A 19,204-nucleotide genomic window follows, 5' to 3' on the forward strand; every position below is an offset into this window, starting at 1 on the left:
TGCCACTGTGTTTCTTCAACATTTTTATGATTTCTGCTATGTCTATGTATTACCTAATCATTCACTTAAATATGTTTCTATAATTTGGCAAATTTTGAAATCAGCACATGTCCTTAAATAAAACCTCTAGCTTCATCCAAAGCAGTATCCACGGAACTGTTTGATGTGATACTTATGTTTATTTTCTAATGCACATTAAGACAAATATGTAAGTAAAATAAAAAAGTAAAATTACTTTATGTAATACGACTGGTACACATATCACCCTTTAGAAAACCCTGATTGAGCTCATCAAGCATTTTAATTTTGTGAGCAACACGAAATTACTCCTTACTAGAATTAGCTTTGAACAACTCTAACAGCAGTGATTCTTAATCCTGGCTGCACAACGGCAGAGTTCATGTGGAGTGTTTAAAACTCTCAATGCAGGGAACCTGGGTGGTGTGGCTGTGGTTGAGCGTACAACTCTTGGTTTCGCCTCAGGTGGTGATCTTAATGCTGTGATCTCAGAGTCATGAGATCAAGCCCCGTGTCAGGCTCTACACTCAGGGTGGAGTCTGCTTACGACTCCCTCCCTCTCCCTCTGCCCTTCTCTATGATAAATAAATAAATCTTTAAAAATAAATAAATAAAACTCTCAATGCTGGGTCCCACTCTCTGGGTATGAGGTCTGGCTCGCAGTATTTTTTAAATACCTCCAGGTAATTCCAACATACAAGCCAGAGTTGAGAATCACTGCTTTACTAGGAAATGTGAATTAAACCACCACTCACCCTAAATTCATTCAAACACGATTATACTTTTGTATTTCTAGTAGCAGGTCAATTAACATGTTTCTTCAGCTACTTCTTTTGGCCTATAAAATGTCAAGGTTCCTTCAAGCCATAAATTAAAATGGAATTGCAAAAGTAGAAAATAAATCTGATAAGTCTAAAAGAAAAGTATGGACTAAGATTAACAGAGCCAATTGAAAAGTTTCAAAGCTGGCTTTTAGTTCGGGATAAATAGATTTACGTAGTCATCTCTGATAGGTAATTTTTAAGTTTTACATGCAGGTATCTTTTTTTTTTATAATTCAAGTAATTTAGCCAAAGGATATTCTCTGTTCATAGACTAGTGATTTTACCCTCACTTTATGATCTAGGCAAAATAATGCAAGTAAACCTCTATTTAACATTTTGCTTCAACATTAGACTAAGTCAATTAGATAAAAGACGGAAGATCTTAAGTACATGGGAAAATCGGTTAAATCAGAAAACGTAAATTGCTATATTTCTTCATGTCATTTCAAATTAATAAAACCAATTTTTGTTTTTCACAAGTAAAAACTGCCCTTTAGAACTATATTTCTGAAAATTAGAGACTGCATAAATAAAAAGATTATTTTTGTTTAAGGTTTTATAAGGTTACCAGTATATTCTGTGTGTGAAGAGAAATGAGGTAGCAAAAGACTACCATGTAAAAATGTGATTTTATTAAAGGGTTCTTCTGCTAGATGAGTTACCAAAATGAGGTGTCTTTATGTCTGAATACCAAAACCACTGAACTTTCAAGAAATTACCATAGGAAAGAAATTGGAAAATGTATTTTTACATATAAAATATATTACTTTTTCTATTAAAATTTTTTATTTTTTGAAAGATTTTATTTATTTATTTAAGTGAGCAAGAGAGAGCGTGCGCACATGAATACAAGTAGAGGGAGGCAGAGGGAGAAGCAGATTCTCCACTGAGCAGGGAGCCCAATGCAGGGCTCGATCCCAGGCCCCTGGAATCATGATCCAAGCCGAAGGCAGAAGCTTAACCAACTGAGCTACCCAGGTACCCCTCTATTAAAAATTTTTAATTTAAGCATGATTCCAATTATGTAAATTATATATTGAGCAATTTCACTGCTAGGAATTGATATTAAATCTAGAGGTACACAAATTCAAAAAAAATATGTGAAAGGATGTTCACAGCAGCAAAAAGACGCACACAATTCAAATGTCCATCAATAGAGTATTAAAGAAAATTACATGCATGGTACAATGGAGTACTAATGATCGTATTCACTGAGTATTCACTGAGGGAGAGGGAGAGAAATAGTTACACACAACAGCACCATCTGTTCAGGATGGGTAGCTGGCTGGCCAGGAAATCAGAGATAAGGTAGAACTGGCTATTCAGATATAAGACATGTAAAAATTGGAAATTTACAACATGTTTGCTATATCCATATAAACCAGAGAAATGTCTTCTTCAAATAAATATCTCCAGCACAAATATTTGACTTTCTGGATTTAAACTTATTGTAATTATTCTGGAACCATCAAACCAAATGATGTTGTATATAATATTAATTTAGCTATAGACTAAATAGTGTCATAAGAGCTACAAATTTTTAAAAAGGCATTTTATTTTAAAGATTTTATTTATTTGACACAGAGAGCATGCACAAGTGCATGCACACACCAGCAGGGGGAGAGGGAGAGGGGGAGGGAGGGAGGGAGGGAGGGAGGGAAGGAGAGAGGGAGAGAGGGAGAGAGGGGGAGAGAGAGAAGCAGACTCCCTGCTGAGTGGGGAGCCCGATGCAGGACTTGATCCCAGGACACTGAGATCATGACCTGGGCGGAAGGCAGACGCCCAAGTGACTGAGCCACCCAGGCGCCCCCTTAAAAAGGCATTTTAGATAATTTTCATTAGAAAGAATGACAGCAAACTGGAACCCTGCTGGCTACTCAGCTGTCTCTGAAGTCCATGAAGTAAGAATACCCTGTAAGGGAAACTACCTTAGCAAAGTTACTTCAGTAACTAATTCCCAAAATAAAGTCCAAAGCTCTCTAGTTTATGACTAATTCTAAGAAATATTGTGGTTCTGGTATAGTTTTATTAGAAAAGAAGTCAATATTCTGGCACAATCTCCCAACACCTCAATCAAATATATCTAATTGCAAAGTAGTCCAAGGCAGGTTGGTTTATAAATTTTTTAGAAGATCATTAAATAGTAAGAGAGAAAGTAATTTCATATCCTCTTTGTCTCTATGAGACAAAAGAATTACTTCATTTATTTACCAGCTGGGTTGGAAACAAAGAACATACCCAGAGTAGAAGACAAAGGCGGAAAATAACTCCATTAACATACATCCCACATACAAAGTTTCTTTTGTTCTTCCTAATGGCCTATCTAGTTGTATAATCAAAGAAAGTACATTCCTAATAACTATAAATAAACACACTACTACTATCCTTAACTGAAATGTTTTTGTTTTTGCTCATAGACCATTAGAGCTATAATTCCTCATTTTTGCACAAACTCATGTCATTTCAATGATTTTTATATTTTATTATTTACTTTTCTTCCACACTAGATTTTTTTTCCTTTACCTCCTTAATTTTGGTTTCTTGTGTTCATGGTATACCAATGAAAGCAAAAGAGGATTAAAAACCTCAATGCTACACCATTTTAAAAGCTTTAATGCAGATTATGTTCAAATCGGATCCTACCCTCAAAGGGTTTACATACTATTTAAGAATAAACGATGGGGTTGAGGACTCAAGACTCAAAACAAGAGGGCTCTGCATCTTCATTGTGCTGTCTTCTGCAGCTGTCAAATCTCTTTTTATAGACCTTAGCTCCCTCCACCTTCTATGGGTTCTGATTGAGCATGGATCTTTTCCATTATCAATCCTACCCCCCACAAACAATTTTCATCCATTCAATTTACCACATATATCTAGTTAATTCTAGTTTACTTTGTGAAAGAGAAAGTAGTGTAAATTTATCTTTAGATTTGAATTTTGATTGGTAACTTAGTTTTAAAAGTGATTTTACTATATATCAAATTTAACTCTCAAAATAACCTTCTGAGATAGGTATTATTACAGAAGAGGAAAATGATGCTCAGACAGGTTGAACGACCTATTAATAAGATCATGGGAATGCAAAGCTGAGAAATGAAATCCTATCTTTGTCTCCAAACCCAGTGCTATTTCCACCATTCCACATTACCTCAAACTCTTCTTGAGGAAAGAATATTAACAACTACATTTACCTAGCAAAACTGAAGAATTCAACACCAAAATTGTATTCAATGGTCTAATTGAATACAATGGTCTAATTTTTACAATATGAAAGTACTGAAGTGTTTATTATCCATAGTAACAAGTATGAACAAAGAAATTTCTCAAATACAAAACTAGAGAAACTAGTTTGATAATGAACCTGATATATCCATCTTTCAACATCAACATTACCAATATATAATATTGTATGTTTCATCTCTACTTCCAACCTCACTCTCCAACCCCAGATTCTTTTGAAGTACATTCCAGAAAGCATACAATTTCACTTGTAAATATCTTAGTATATATCTCTAAAAGAGAGTCATTTTTTATTGTTATGTTAATCACCATACATTACATCATTAGTTTTTGATGTAGTGTTCCATGATTCATTGTTTGCGTATAACACCCAGTGCTCCATTCAGTACGTGCCCTCTTTAATACCCATCACCAGTCACTTTCAAAAAAATTAATATCATGCCTAAAAAATTAATGATAATTAATTTAAAATCAATCAGATACTATTTTAAAGTTTAGAAACTAATTTCATTTTACTATCAGTCTCCATTTCTCTTTACCTTTACAAACAGGTCACAAAATATTTCATAAAGCATTATGATATCTCTCAGGAGGTTCCTTAGTGTTTGAAGGATTATCTCATTTCAAAATTACGAACTCATTGTGCCACAGAAACTCCTCCAGGGATGGATGAGGACTGCCACAATGAAAGAACCATATGGATAACACATTACATGCTACCTGTTTACCAGAGTAGAAGAGTAATTTATACTAGGCCATGACTCCTAACATAAAGGACACAAAGTATTATCTGCAATTATACAACAATCCAGTTAATATACAGAATGCTGATCTTAGAACACTGATGAAGCCAGAGCTCTGTTTGGCACATTCTTACTAAAAATAGTTACAGAGTTTAAAGTTTCTTTTGGTGAAGTCTTATACCAGTATATAACCATATTTGACCTATCATGGAAGAAGGACAAATCTAAGACCTTCCTACAGGGAGAAGTATAATCCACTCCTTACCTGCTGCTCTTACAGTATTAAGAAGTATACCATTCTTGAAAATGTTTAGTAAGACAGATAAAATCTTACTTACTAGATTCATCTGATAGTTATGTCCAATGGAATTCAATGGACATTTCATCAAACCTGCACTGAGTCAGACAACAAGCTAGGCATCATGGCTGCCCTAAGGAAGTTAATGGTCAAAGAAGGGAATAGTCAAGGAGACAAACATATAAACAGATACAATGAATTTTAATACAGTTGATGCAAAGAAAGAAATATGCAAAGGATGTTAGGTAAGCAGAGGGAGGGCACATAGTCAAAATATACTGTTTAGAAATGGTTTCCAGGAGTAGATAATTCAAGTCATAGGGTGCAGCATGAGCAAAGGCACAGAACATGGAAGAGCTATACTATGGTAAGCTTGACTCTGCCCTACAGGTGACTAGGAGCCACCATAGTGATAAAGCAGAATTTGTGTAGTTAGCTCTGTGTTTTTAGACTGAGCCCTCTAGCAGCAAATTAAAAAGATGGATTCTAAGAGGTAAGAATGGAGAATAGAGGGGCGCCTGGGTGGCTCAGTGGTTAAGCATCTGCCTTCAGCTCAGGTCATGATCCCAGGGTCCTGGGATCAAGCCCGCATCGGGCTCCCTGCTCGGCGGGGAGCCTGCTTCTCCCTTTGCCTCTGTCTGCTCCTCCCCCTACTTGTGCTCTTTCTCTCTCTGTCAAATAAATGGATGAAATCTTAAAAAAAAAAAAAAAAAAAAAGAATGGAGAATAGAGCAAGTCTGGAAGGAAGATGATGGGGGCCTCAACTATTGCAGGGATAGGGAGGATCCAGATGGGTAGATCTGGATCAACATTTAGGATCAACTGGCATGACTTCACACTGGATAGAGAATAAGAAGGGAAAAAAGCATATAAAATAACTCCCAGGTTTCTGGAACTATGCCCAAAAGGGTAGAGTGAGGGCCTTTCATATAATAAAAGCTCATTTTAATTATGTTGAATGTCCTCCATTTCTTTTATTCAAAACTTTTTATTTTTATTTTTTAAAATATTTTATTTATTTATTTGAGAGACAGAGCACACGCAAAAGCGGGGGGAGCAGCAGGGAGAGGGAGAAGGAGAAGCAGGCTCCCCGCTGAGCAAGGAGCCCAAAGTGGGACTTGAGCCCAGGACCCTGGGATCTTGTCCTGAGCCGAAGGCAGACGCTTAACAATTGAGCCACCCAGGCGCCCCTTCTTCTTCTTCTTCTTTTTTTTTTAAAAGAAATATCCTCATCTTACCTATATAAACTTCGGTGGTGGCACCCTGCCCTAACATGAATCATCTGCTCCAAAAGACAACAAATCTATTTCCTAAACATATGTTAAGATATCTAAGATTTGGTAATCAACAACTTCAACTTAATAGAGATGCTGAATACTACCCATTGCTACAAGTTCTGATGTTTAATACTAACTTAAAACAGTTTTGATAAAGAATCTATTAGTATTCTGAAAACTCTAATAATTACATGCCTTTCATTCCAATATTTATGTTTATGTTCATTTTATTGTTTAGTGCAACGACCAGAACTTTTAGAATAAAATGTTAAATAATGATGCAGATATCACCACTTTGTTCCTAAATGTATCCAAAATGTCATTAATATTTTATCACTAAATATTAAACTGGCTATTAGTTTATCATGTTGAGAAAGTACCCACCCCTTTCAACGTTACCCACTTTTTAAAAAGCTCATTTATAAAAGATCACCATTTCAAAACTGAAACACAAAAATTAGGTCATTCATCTGACCATATTACAAATCCATCTTTTACCCTAAACATTTAGAAATATATTTCATTTTTATATTTGCATTACAATGGTTAGAAAATATAAAGTAACTATTCATAAACTCGTCCACAAAACATTAATAAATAATATATAATTGATCTTCACCACCATTTTCCTATAGAAAGGATATAAAAACTTATAACAAACACAACAAAAAGAAAATATTATTTATAGGAGATACTAAGGCTAGTGTATTTTGAATACATTCGAATTTAAATTTGAAATGATCAGAGCTAAATACATGTTTAAATAAGGATTAAAAACCACCAGGAAAGCAGTAGTCTTACCTGTAACGAACATGAAAAGAATAGTCTTCCCTCATGCTTATCAAATTTTCCTCCATTGAGTCATATTATAAGCTGAGTAAAATATGAAATTATATTATTTAGTGCCAATCCAGTTCTTTACAATGTAGAATTGTTGCAGAACATTGTCCGGTTAGTATATTAATGAGTTGGTGTTAATACATCCTAAGCTCCTGCTTCTTCTTTATTAATAATGAAACGAGGTCAATGTCAGCTTAAAGGTTCAAAATGTGTCCCAAATCCTTGCATCTCTGGCCCTTTCAGCAGCACTTCAGCAACATTTCTGCAAAAGGAATACAAGATGCCTTGCTTGAAGTCCTATTTTCAAAGAATAACCTAAAGTAATTCCAATCTGTACATAATCACACGGCTAACTCCACAGACTGCTGTCATGTCAATCACAGGAGAAAAATAGCAAAGGGCTTAACTGTCGCCATAAAGCTTCTCAATAAGGATGTGAATATATTACATTTATTTGGGACCTGTACCTTAATTTTTTAAATTGTTTTAAAATACAATAATTTATGTAATATTTTCTATTATAAACAAATATAGAAGAATGTGTTAAAGAGAAAATGATACTTTAAGCTTTAAAAAATGCTATTATAACAGGCAAAATGAGAATTCAGTAATTATTTGAACAAGCCAATTCCAAACTAAATTTATTCCTTCAAAGATATTTGTGCTGATAATTAACTTATACTTGTATTCATTTGCTCTCAGAGTACATTCTATTTTTACTTTTTAAGGTCTTTAAAATGTTTTTATTAATACTGAGTAGGTGCAAAAGAAATTTAGAAAATATGTGTATAGTAGAATGACACAACAAACATTTATTTAACACCACCCAGTTGAAGATAAAGAACGTTATTACTGCCTTTGAAGTCATCTGGGTGCCTCAACCTAACCAATCACACCTTCCTTTCCCCTCTAAGGTGATCTCTAAACTGAATTTTGTTCATTATTCCCTTGCTTGTCTTTATAACCTTGGTTCAATATCTGCATAGGCCTAAAAATTATATCATTTAATTTTGTATGGTTTTGCTTAACAATATGTTTCTGAGATTCATCTCACTTGTTGCACACAGCTACAGTTTGCATATTTACACTGCTGTGTCATATCCCATTGAATACCAAATATATTTTTTATTCTGTTGTTGATGGGCATTTGGATTGTAGTTTTTGTATTTTTTTGCTACTATTAAAAAAGTATTGCTATAGGGGCGCCTGGGTGGCTCAGTTGGTTGAGCGACTGCCTTCGGCTCAGGTCACAATCCTGGAGTCCCGGGATCGAGTCCCACATCGGGCTCCCTGCTCAGCGGGGAGTCTGCTTCTCCCTCTGACCCTCTTACCTCTCATGCTCCTTATCTCTCATTCTCTCTCTAATAAATAAATAAAATCTTTTAAAAAAAAGTATTGCTATAAAAAAAAGTATTGCTATGAACATTAGTATTAGTGACACAATGTACTGGTTAAACAGCAGATAAGCTAAAGACAGAATGAGTAAACTAGAAGAATATCTGAAGAAATTATTCAGACATTCACAAAGAGATAAAGAGATGAAAAATACTAAAGAGCAGTTCAGAGAAAAGGGAGACAAAATGAGAGGCTCTACAGATGTCCAATTGCAGTACTAGAAAGAAAAACAAAGAAAAGTAAAGGCAAAATCTTCAGTGATAAAAAGATTTTTTTCAGACTTGAAGACAGACTTAAATTAGCAGATTGAAGAAGCACACACTAAATCCTAAATAGATAAATGAAAATGAACCCCATACTCAGATATATTACAGAGAAACTACAGGCCATCAGATATAAACTATAACTTCTAAGGCAGCAGTTTAGAGAAACAAATAAGGTAAGATATATGTATGTGTGTGTATAAATAAATAGATTATATATATATATATATACACACCCACAGACACACACACACACACACACACACATACATACACACACACAATTATTAAGTCCCGGAATCTCAGTGTTATAAACAACGTTATAGGTCAGTTAGTCTAACATTTTATTACAGCATTCCCAGAAAGGTCTTGAGGCGGTTAATCCTAATTTTGAATAGTTCTTTTAGAAATTTGTTCCATACTTTGAGCAATCTTTCCATTTCTACCCATTTTTTCCTTTTGCTGCCATCCAATAAACCTCATTCCTTTGCCACATAACATCCTTTTAAATATTTCGACTATAACATAAACTAGAGTCTAAATCACACCCACCCACTGCTTTGTTAATCAAGTACAGTTAGAAAAGAGGTTAGTAGGGAACAGAGCAGAAAAGGACCTGTGAGTAGGTGGAAGGTAGAAAGGACCAGCCTTGGGAATACTGACAAGCTTCCCAGAGGAAATTAGGTTTTCTTATTAATAACCAGTTTGACATATAAAAAGTAAAACCTCAAAATATTCCTTTTATCCCTTCCCTGGCCAACAAAGGAAGCAGTGTCTTAAGAAAGGATGAAAAGAAAGGGTAGCAGCTATTAACCCAACAAACCTCTTTTTCTTTCGTTCAGAATTCCATTGTGCCTCCTTAATAAATACAACACTATAAAGGAATTAGCGTAGATATTAATAGCCATAGCTTCAGAGTACATCTAGATTACACAACAACTAAACTGTCAACCAAAAGGTCTTCCCCTAACCATGCTGAGGTTTAGGCTCTTATTTATAAAATGGGGCAGAACGTGAAGTATTAGAATAAATTTAACTTTGAATTCAATTAAGTTATAATTTACTTGAAATATTTTTTCATCCAGATCATAATGTAATTCCAAATTTTACCAATCGTTACAAAATGTTAACTCCATACTTAGTAAAATGTAAACATGGAGTCAAATTAACAAATGTATATAAATGGAGTTATGAAATACCTTACTTAAGACTGCATAGAGAAACATTTTAAAAATAATTAAAACAAGCAAGAAGACAGAATGCTATTCACCATTTCAATAAGGACAATTTATAATATGGTTTTACAATTCTCAAAAGAAGTGTATCACAGGGTGCCTGGGTGGCTCAGTTGGTTAAGCGACTGCCTTCGGCTCAAGTCATGATCCTGGAGTCCTGGGATCGAGTCCCGCATCGGGCTCCCTGCTCGGCAGGAACTCTGCTTCTCCCTCTGACCCTCCCCCCTCTCATGTGTTCTCTCTCTCTCATTCTTTCTCTCAAATAAATAAATAAATAAATCTTAAAAAAAAATAAAACAAATTAAATCCTTTAAAAAAAAAAGTGTATCACAAACAAGTCACTCTTACATTACAATCTCCATAACAATAAAGTAGCATTTCTTATAATTATTCACTGAACTAACAAGCAATTCTTGATTCAATCATTAATTTTGCAAGAACTCTCTAACCAATTTAGTAACAACGTATTCATTCATGCTCCACATACACAGAGTTAACAAACCCACTTCATATTTAACACATAGTTTATATATTACCAGTGTAGCAGTAATAAAATCTGCAATAAATAATAAATTATGTTCATGAGGATAAGAAAATTTAATGACAGGACCAGGAAATGGAACGGAAATTATAGGTTTGAAAGAACATTAAAAAGTCATCAAATTTAATCTCCAATCTCCATTAAGACTTATAACTAATAATTTACAAGGAAACATATGTCCTTCATAGCATCTCCCAGGATTTAAAAAACAGTGCTCCCCAAATCTCACTGCTAACAAAAACTCACAGCACCTTTTGGTCTGACCAGAGAAATAAAACATAATAATTTTTTTCTATATGCTAGAAACTGACAAAAGCATATAGAAAGATAAAATAGTATATAACTCTGATTGCCTCACATTTAATTACCTGATTAGGAAGTCAAAATAGGCAGACTCTCATTATACAGGTAGGTGGACTTCTAGGCACTGTCCAAGGTATGCAATCAGAGTAAATAAATCCTAGCCTTGCTCTACACCACTGGCAGTAAAATATTTGTGAACTAAGTGATGGGGAGACATAGGGGATACACAGTTACATGTATATCTTTTGTCCTTCCAATTTATCCAAACTATCCAACTTAAATTAAATGCCAATAACCTCTGGTCTAATTCTTTAAGTATCTCTATAAACTGGTAACACCTATCAGACAATAAATATAATTTACTTTTCTTGCCTCCAGATTAGATAATCTAAATTCTTTAAACTTTTCTTATCCTAACAATTCCCTCTAAAGTGCAATAGTCAAATTCTCCAAATCCCTTTAAGTTGTAATGTTTCAAGTCAGATACAGTAACCCTTTATCAATCTGAGCAGGGATAAATATGGAAGAAGAATCAAGAAAATATTTTATTTTATATTTCTTTAAGATTTTATTTATTTATTTGACAGAGACACAGCGAGAGAGGGAACACAAGCAGGGGGGAGGGGGAGAGGGGGAAGCAGGCTTCCGGCAAAGCAGGGAGCCCCATGTGATGTGGGGCTCCATCCCAGGACCCTGGGATCATGATCTGAGCCAAAGGCAGACGTTTAACGACTGAGTCACACAGGTGCCCCTCAAGAAAATATTTTAAATGAAGTTCTTTTATATTAGACTCAAAGGTACAGGTTATAATAACAAATACACATTGTGGTAATAATGGGAGTTATAAAGAAGGATGCCAAAACAAAGTCCAACAGAGAGAAAAGTTCAGTCTGATTTTAGTGCGGCAGATGTTGAAGAGCCAACTAAATGCAAAAATATTATTTTGATATCAGAATATATGACTGACGTGGGAAATTAGTGCCTAAAGCAAGGTAAGTCAGACCTAAGAATGGCTAGGTACTTGATTAAGTAATCTGGCTAGGAGTACCTAAAGAAAAAGATAAAACAATGCATACTGACTAGATGTGAGAGGCAAAGGTCATGCAGTAACAGAGAACTTAAGATTTCCAATTTTCAAGGTGGATGGAACAGTAGCAGTACACAGTGACTAAAAATTGGATTGCAAGAAGGATACTTCCAAAGAAAAAAATGGATTAGACTTTGAATAGGAAAAAGTGGAATACTTCTATTAAACTTGTACTTCGTAAAGTGCTATATTCACAAATAATAGCTGAAAAAAATAAAGATATCAAATGAGATAATTTGAAATCATATAAAATTTGATAAATAGGAAAGAATCTGAGAGGTAAAAAAAACAGAACTGAGTGACTGACATTTCTGAATTTTTGCACATCTTTAAAATTTTTTTTAAATACCAATGAGATCTCAATGTTAATGCTGCAATAAGTCAGCAGCAAAATTAAAGAGAAATTGCAATGAAAGAAAAAAAAGTAATGCATAATAGCTCTGATTTTTTCAACATGCTCAATCTCTAAACCAATAATATAACCCAATTTTTACATAATACTCTGAACTAAAGATAACTCAAGGTTATGTATGTACGTGTGTGTATATCCATGTATATCTATGTATAGTGTTGAACATGGTTAGTACCAATAACTGTCATACATGGCAAATATAAATTACTTTACACAATCCCAAATTAATAAACAATCATACTGATTAGTTAAGCAGATCATTCTATTCTCTATCATTCTGGAGAAATGCAAATTTACCACAGATTATGCTATAAAAACTGTATGAATAAAGTTTTCCTTAAGCAAATATATAATCCTAAAACATGCACTCCAATTAAGTCTTAATTTATTGCTAATCTTTACGTCTGCAACAATCAAAAGTTAGTCTGTGAGATGTTAAGCCAAGTTAGTTTAGAAAACAAGCATAACTAACTGTGTAACTGCTAACTAAAACACATTTTATTATAAAAACTTTTTTTTTAAAAGATTATTTATTTATTTATTTGAGAGAGAGAGAGAGAGAGAATGAGAGATAGAGAGCACGAGAGGGAAGAGGGTCAGAGGGAGAAGCAGACTCCCTGCCGAGCAGGGAGCCTGATGCGGGACTCGATCCCGGGACTCCAGGATCATGACCTGAGCCGAAGGCAGTCGCTTAACCAACTGAGCCACCCAGGCGCCCTATTATAAAAACTTTCTAATAAGCTGTTTGTGACTATCAGTCAGCTACAAATAGAATAAAATTCAAAGAATAGATTAATGGTTCTAGATTCCAAATAAATCTATATCTTAAAGGTATACCACCAGTCAGAAGGGTTTCCAAGTGTATTTGAGATTAAATCTCAAAGGCCATTATGAAAGATATCAAATACATGCAAACTAAGGTAGTATTAATTTCAAACTCTCATTTTTTTATTCTTGGCAGATTAAAAAAAAAAATTCAGATCTAGAGCCACGGCGGCCTTTCAAAACACAAATGCAACCACTTCAGAGTAGTATAATCCAAACAATTTTAGCAATATACAGTTAAGAATTCCTTTTCATGTTTTCAATGTTTATACCTAAAAGTTCACCACTCTAAACAACTAAACTATGCATAAACTTCCTTTTTTGATGAGAAACATTTATATTTAAGGACTCCAATGAATTATCTTTCCTGGATAACCAAATACAAATAAACCATATATGAAATTTCAAATTAGGTAAATGCTAAAACAAAATGTAATACAGAAGAAGAAAAAGATTTGAATATTTCAAGCCTTCACTGTTGTTAAACAGTGAGAAAGGACCAAGTATGAGTCCACTCATATGAGAAATGCTGAATGTCTATAGGTCAACAGCAGTTTCCAAAAGTCTCTACACAAAACACTATGGATATAATAATTATTGCATGAGCAAACTCAGTGTCTTTGGTTTGGCAGCCCATGATAAATCAGGAAGAAGTTAAATACTGAAGGTTTTTCTGGGGGGGGGGGTTGATAAACTAGAAAGAGGCTCTAGTTTTAGATTATACATAGAGTTAATCTGAATTATGCCAGTGACTACACTAATCACTAAAACTGCTGTTTTGTAATTATAATCCTCAGTGATTACAATAATTCAAGAGGATAAAGCAGTTCCTTCAAAATTTCAAGGAGAAAAGAGAGATTACTTTTATGCAACATCCCTAATCTTGGTTTCCTTTTTCCCTACAAAGCAGTTATTGAATCAAAAGTCCTGCTCCAACAAGATTACTTATTTTTTTTAAGTAGGCTCCACACCCAATGTGGGGCTCGAACTCACAACCCCAAGATCAAGAGTCACATGCTCCGGGGCGCCTGGGTGGCTCAGTCGTTAAGCGTCTGCCTTGGGCTCAGGTCATGATCCCAGGGTCCTCAGATCGAGGCCAGCTTCTCCCTCCCCCAATCCCCCTGCCTGTGTTCTCTCACTGTCTCTATCTCTGTCAAATAAATAAATAAAATCTTAAAAAAAAAATCACATGCTCTACCAACTGAGCCAGCCAGGTACCCCAAGATTACTTATTTATATTTACAAATATAGGGATGCCTGGGTGGCTCAGTTGGTTAAGCGTCCGACTCTTGGTCTCAGCTCAGGTCTTGATCTGAGGATTGTGAGTCCAAGCCCCAAGTTGGGCTCCACGCTGGGCATGGAGTGTGTGTGGGTATGTGTATATATATACATATATATATACATATATGTGTATGTTCAACTAAAGGAGTAAGTATGTTCATTAGAATAAAATTAGTACTTTTCTCCTTATTAGTTTTATTTCTCATCAAACTGAAGCCCAGACTTTACAAATAATGTTAATTTTCTCTCCTATAATGTTAAAGAGATATGGTTCTTTTAATCCACTGGTAAAATTAATAACCTTTGAAAGAGTTTCAATTAGACACCTGCATAAGAAAAAGGATTTCTTTTTTTTTTTTAAAGATTTTATTTATTTATTCATGAGAGACAGAGGGAGAGAGAAGGGGAGAGGGAGAGAGAGAAGTAGAGGGAGAAGCAGGCTCCCAAGGAGCAGGGAGCCCGATGCGGGACTAGATCCCAGGACCCCGGGATCATGACCTGAGCCGAAGGCAGACGCTTAACCATCTGAGCCACCCAGGCGCCCAAGAAAAAGGATTTCTAGTTAACTGTTCGAAACACATAAAAATGGATACACAGAAGTATTACAATATCAAAGTTATAAAAGACATAGTAATGACTCTTAAAAAAAAAAAGACATTCTAAATTTTCATCAATCCCAATTATATTTTCAGTGCTCCCCGAATGACTACTCAGGTTACAGAACCAGGAGATCACAAGAATATGTCTGCAATCCAAAAACACTGATGATTCACACTAAGCCCAATTTCTACCAAAAAAAACCCCCCTGAATGTGTATATATTAGTCCTTGCCCTTTCTGATCTGTAATCTTTTTATTAATAAATAAGGAGAAATAAATCCCAAATGCAAGAGGGTTAAAAATGTCTAAAAATGGTCCCTAGAGAGTTTGAATTTTGAATTCTTTATAGGAAAATGTAACTTTGTCCTCTTCCAAAAGTTATCACTATCCTGTGGAAAAATGTTTTATTTAATTCAATAATGTTATGAGATGATATGGGAAGAATGATTCTAAATAAAAAGGACGAGAGAAAGCTTTTTGGAAGGAAGGATATCTGTACTGCACCTTGAAGGATGGGTAGACCTTATTAGGCAACTGAAGGAAAGGCATTCCAGTCACAGCGAAATGGCTCACGCAAAAGCAAGGAGGTAAGAATGCACAGAATGTATGCCCAGGACAAGCACACTGAGTTGGGAGTAGGAAAAGTCTAAGAAGGTACTAAAGTGTTAGGGACTGTGAATATGTATGTGGCCTTGTATTAAACCTTGCAATTTTTTCAACAAAGGAATAGCAAAGTCGGATCTGTGTTAAATAAACTGGCAGCAACACTGGGTAAAGGAGGGAGACAGAAGGAAGATACTTCAAAAACTCCAGAAGCAACTACTGAATAGGAAATTTTCTCTTGTCATCTCAAAACACCAAGCAAATTTTTTGCACATAATTGATGCCCAACAAACTTTTTTTAATTTCTTGCCTGGGAAGAAGATAAGAACTATGAAGCAGCAAACAATCCTATACTAGTGAGAAAACTGGGCTTTAATACCATATATGCTCCACAGTAGAGTATATTCATGTAAATAACTCAGGAAAGTTTTACTTAATTTTTTAGTGTTTTTATAATGATGATTACAGGATATTGAATATGTTATATGATTTATAAGGTACTAAAAGACAGCAGTCCTAAAAGGAGGACTGAAATATTTCTGCATAGTTCCCAATAAAACACAACACCTGCAGGCATCTTAAAAGTGGATTATGTCCCTACAAATGGAATTCAGAGACCTAGAGGAGAATTAAACAATTGCAGAGAAGCAACAGAGCATGTGCTCTGAGATCAGGTCACAGTTTGACTTATTAGTTATATGATCTTGAGCTAGTTAAACTCTCAGAGTTGGTTTGGGCATAATGACACTTATCCAACATGTGTTGTGATGATTAGAGATCCATTTTATAAAGTATCTAACCCAGTGCCTGGCTCTGTACTTAACAAAAGTACTCAATAAAGTATAGTAGTAATAATGATAGTAGCTGTTATTACTTTTTTGAATGTCTATTAGATTTAGAATAGTCTAAATCTACATCAGTTTTTTAATTTTCAAATTCCAGAGAACTAATTAAAAATTTTACCGTTTAGGTAAATCTTAAGTACAAGGCCACTGAAAAAATTACTATAGCCTATCTTCGTTGTAATTAGCCTAGTACCAAGTCTGAGATTTATATTAAAATACAACATTTGTAACCCTGCATGTCTGATTTAGTAACATTAGAAAATACAACTAAAGGGCTGATCTAGCCAAAGCAGATTTGGGGGTAAACGCCTCTACAACAATATAACTTTTTACATTGTATCTGCTCCACTCCTTTATTACAAATAATAGCCTAAGAAGGCATCCATGGCAAGGTGTAAAGCAGAGTAAATCTGAGACTGCCCTTAACACCATCACCCCTCCAGTCCTCACTCTCCTCACACACACCCCCCCGCAGGTCAATCAACAGTGATCGTCCCTTTGTTTAGAAGTAAGCGACATAAAAAAGCAACGAAAGCTGCTTCTCGAATAGGGGCAACCGAAGCAAAAATGGTCTTTATCAGAGGTTATCACAGTGTGGTTATCAGACCCGAAATCTTCGGGCACCCCTCTAAAGTGGCAGCTTGGAAAATTCAGCTCGGTTGGTATGTTAACCCCACACACACCACGAAAGACTCCAACTCAAGCTGACAGAATGGAAAGCCAAGAAGCTACTCTGCTTAAACTGCGGCAGGGTTAAATTATGCATTAAGGCAAGTAACATTTCCATCCTTACTCGTCTTCTTTAACGGAGTTCAAATGATACCAGTTAAAATGATCTCACTGGTTACCACTAAAATAAAGAAAATTACAGGTTTTCCACGTTTTAACGCTTCGAAGATATCTATAGATGATGTAGATTTTCGGATAAGGGCTTTCTTAACATCCTCTGCTTCCTAAAACTTCTGGCAGCAACTACCAATATCTACGGTAACTCGACAAGCCGGTGCCCCAAATTCATGAATTGAAATGTTGTAAACGCAGGTGTTTGACAAACACTGCCCGCTTTAGACAGCAAGCGCATGGCTACAAGTGAATGCTCTCTGCCTCGGATTAATTCCACGAGGATTCAGGTTTTTAATCCACCGTTTGTTACACTCAGAATACGTGAGGAGTCGCTGTGCCCTATCATTCTTATTTTTAAAAAGTTGGGGAACAAAGCTCTCAAACTTGACTCTCATTTAAAAATCTCGCAAGAAAGCAACTCGCACTTCAGCCAGCTGCTTCTCAACCGGTTCTGGTTTCCTCACTCGGGTCACGGCCGCGCGGGTCCCCGCCGCCCACCCGAACAAAGCAGGCTGCCCCGGGACCCCGGACACAGAACCCCCTCACCCAGCCCCGCACACACACGCCCCTCCCCGTCAGCTCCCTCCGCGGGGCGCCCTGAGACGCCTCAGAACTCACCTCCCGCGGGCCGGCGAGTCCCGGGAGCGCGGCGGCCGCGACGGAGCGGCAGCAGCGACCGCCTCAGGCGACGGACGGGTGGCCGCGGCCCCTCCCCCAGGCGGGTCCGCGAGCCGGAGGCGCCTCGCCAGGCAGAGGCACTGCGGGAGGCAGGCGCGCGCCCCCCGCCCCCGCTCGCCGCAGGTCACGTGGGCCAGAGCTCGCGCGGCTCCCCTCGCCACCCAGGGGTCCCGCGGCGCCGCCGGCCTCCACAGCTCCCCTCCTCTGCGCCTGCGCCCCAGCTCCAGGAGCTCCCATTCAAACCGACAACGCCCCGCGTCTTTCGGACCCGCCAATGGCCAGCGCGGGGGGCGGGGCGGGGCGGTTGTCCGCGCCTCTGCCTCCGCGGTCCGGGGCGGGCGGGGCACTGCGCGTCAGGCCGAGGGGGACCCTGGGGGGCTTGGCCCCCCGCTGTTCTGGGGCCTGTCCTCAACCACCAAGTTGAAACTGCTTTCCGGCCCTCTTCCTTTTTCTTCAGACACTGAAGGGGTGGAGCGATAAGTATCGTCCAGAGAGTGTTCAGAGAGGGTCTGGCCCGGACCCCTTAAAAGATGGGCGCCCAGAACAAATGCGTCCTGCACTTACGGCTCGGTCCAGCCTAGAGAACGAGTTTCCCAAGCGGCCTATGCGGGATGTTTAAGAAAAAGGGCTCTGTGACAGAAACAGAGGGACCCGTGTCAAAGTCCGAACAAGGCAGCCTCAGTTCTTGCGGCCCTGTCACAATTCCGGCGTTTCCAGCTGTTAAGAAAGCAAACTTGTGTTGGCTGCAGAGTTGCCGGATCCCGGGAAAACTGGGTGGCACTTGACTCAGTTTCAGGCCGCTATATTCCAGATACATTGGGAAAAGGCAGTTTTATTTCCATGCACCTCCTCCATTATCAGGTTTAACCAAAACATAGGTCTCAGTTCTTCACAAAAATACCAAGACTACAGGCTCTTCGGGCTCAAGAGTCGGATGAATTTAGTTAGATTATTTCTCAAACATTTCTCCACTGAAATGAAATTTAAATGTTTCTGCAGGCTTAAGGGTGTGTTAGAGAAAACCCCACTTTCAGTATCTCTCTGAATGATGGCC

The 19,204-nt window shown here is 37.1% G+C and overlaps 1 protein-coding gene across 1 annotated transcript in view; it reads right to left on the reverse strand.

Moving 5' to 3' along the window:
• GPSM2 (G protein signaling modulator 2) overlaps positions 1 to 18,159 on the reverse strand; it is a 54,059-nt gene extending 35,900 nt beyond the window's left edge. Inside the window, exons 1-2 of the mRNA XM_028102022.2 lie at positions 18,091 to 18,159; positions 7,202 to 7,502 (exon numbers count right to left, since the gene is read on the reverse strand). Coding sequence (XP_027957823.1) covers positions 7,202 to 7,257 — 56 coding nt within the window. The 5' untranslated portion in view covers positions 7,258 to 7,502; positions 18,091 to 18,159. The remainder of the gene's footprint in view (positions 1 to 7,201; positions 7,503 to 18,090) is intronic.
• Between the last annotated feature and the right edge of the window lie 1,045 nt (positions 18,160 to 19,204).

Source organism: Eumetopias jubatus, unplaced genomic scaffold, assembly GCF_037043125.1.
Source record: "Eumetopias jubatus isolate StellerSeaLion01/CBP00866 unplaced genomic scaffold, mEumJub1_p1.0 scaffold_4, whole genome shotgun sequence".
NCBI lineage: Eukaryota > Metazoa > Chordata > Mammalia > Carnivora > Otariidae > Eumetopias > Eumetopias jubatus.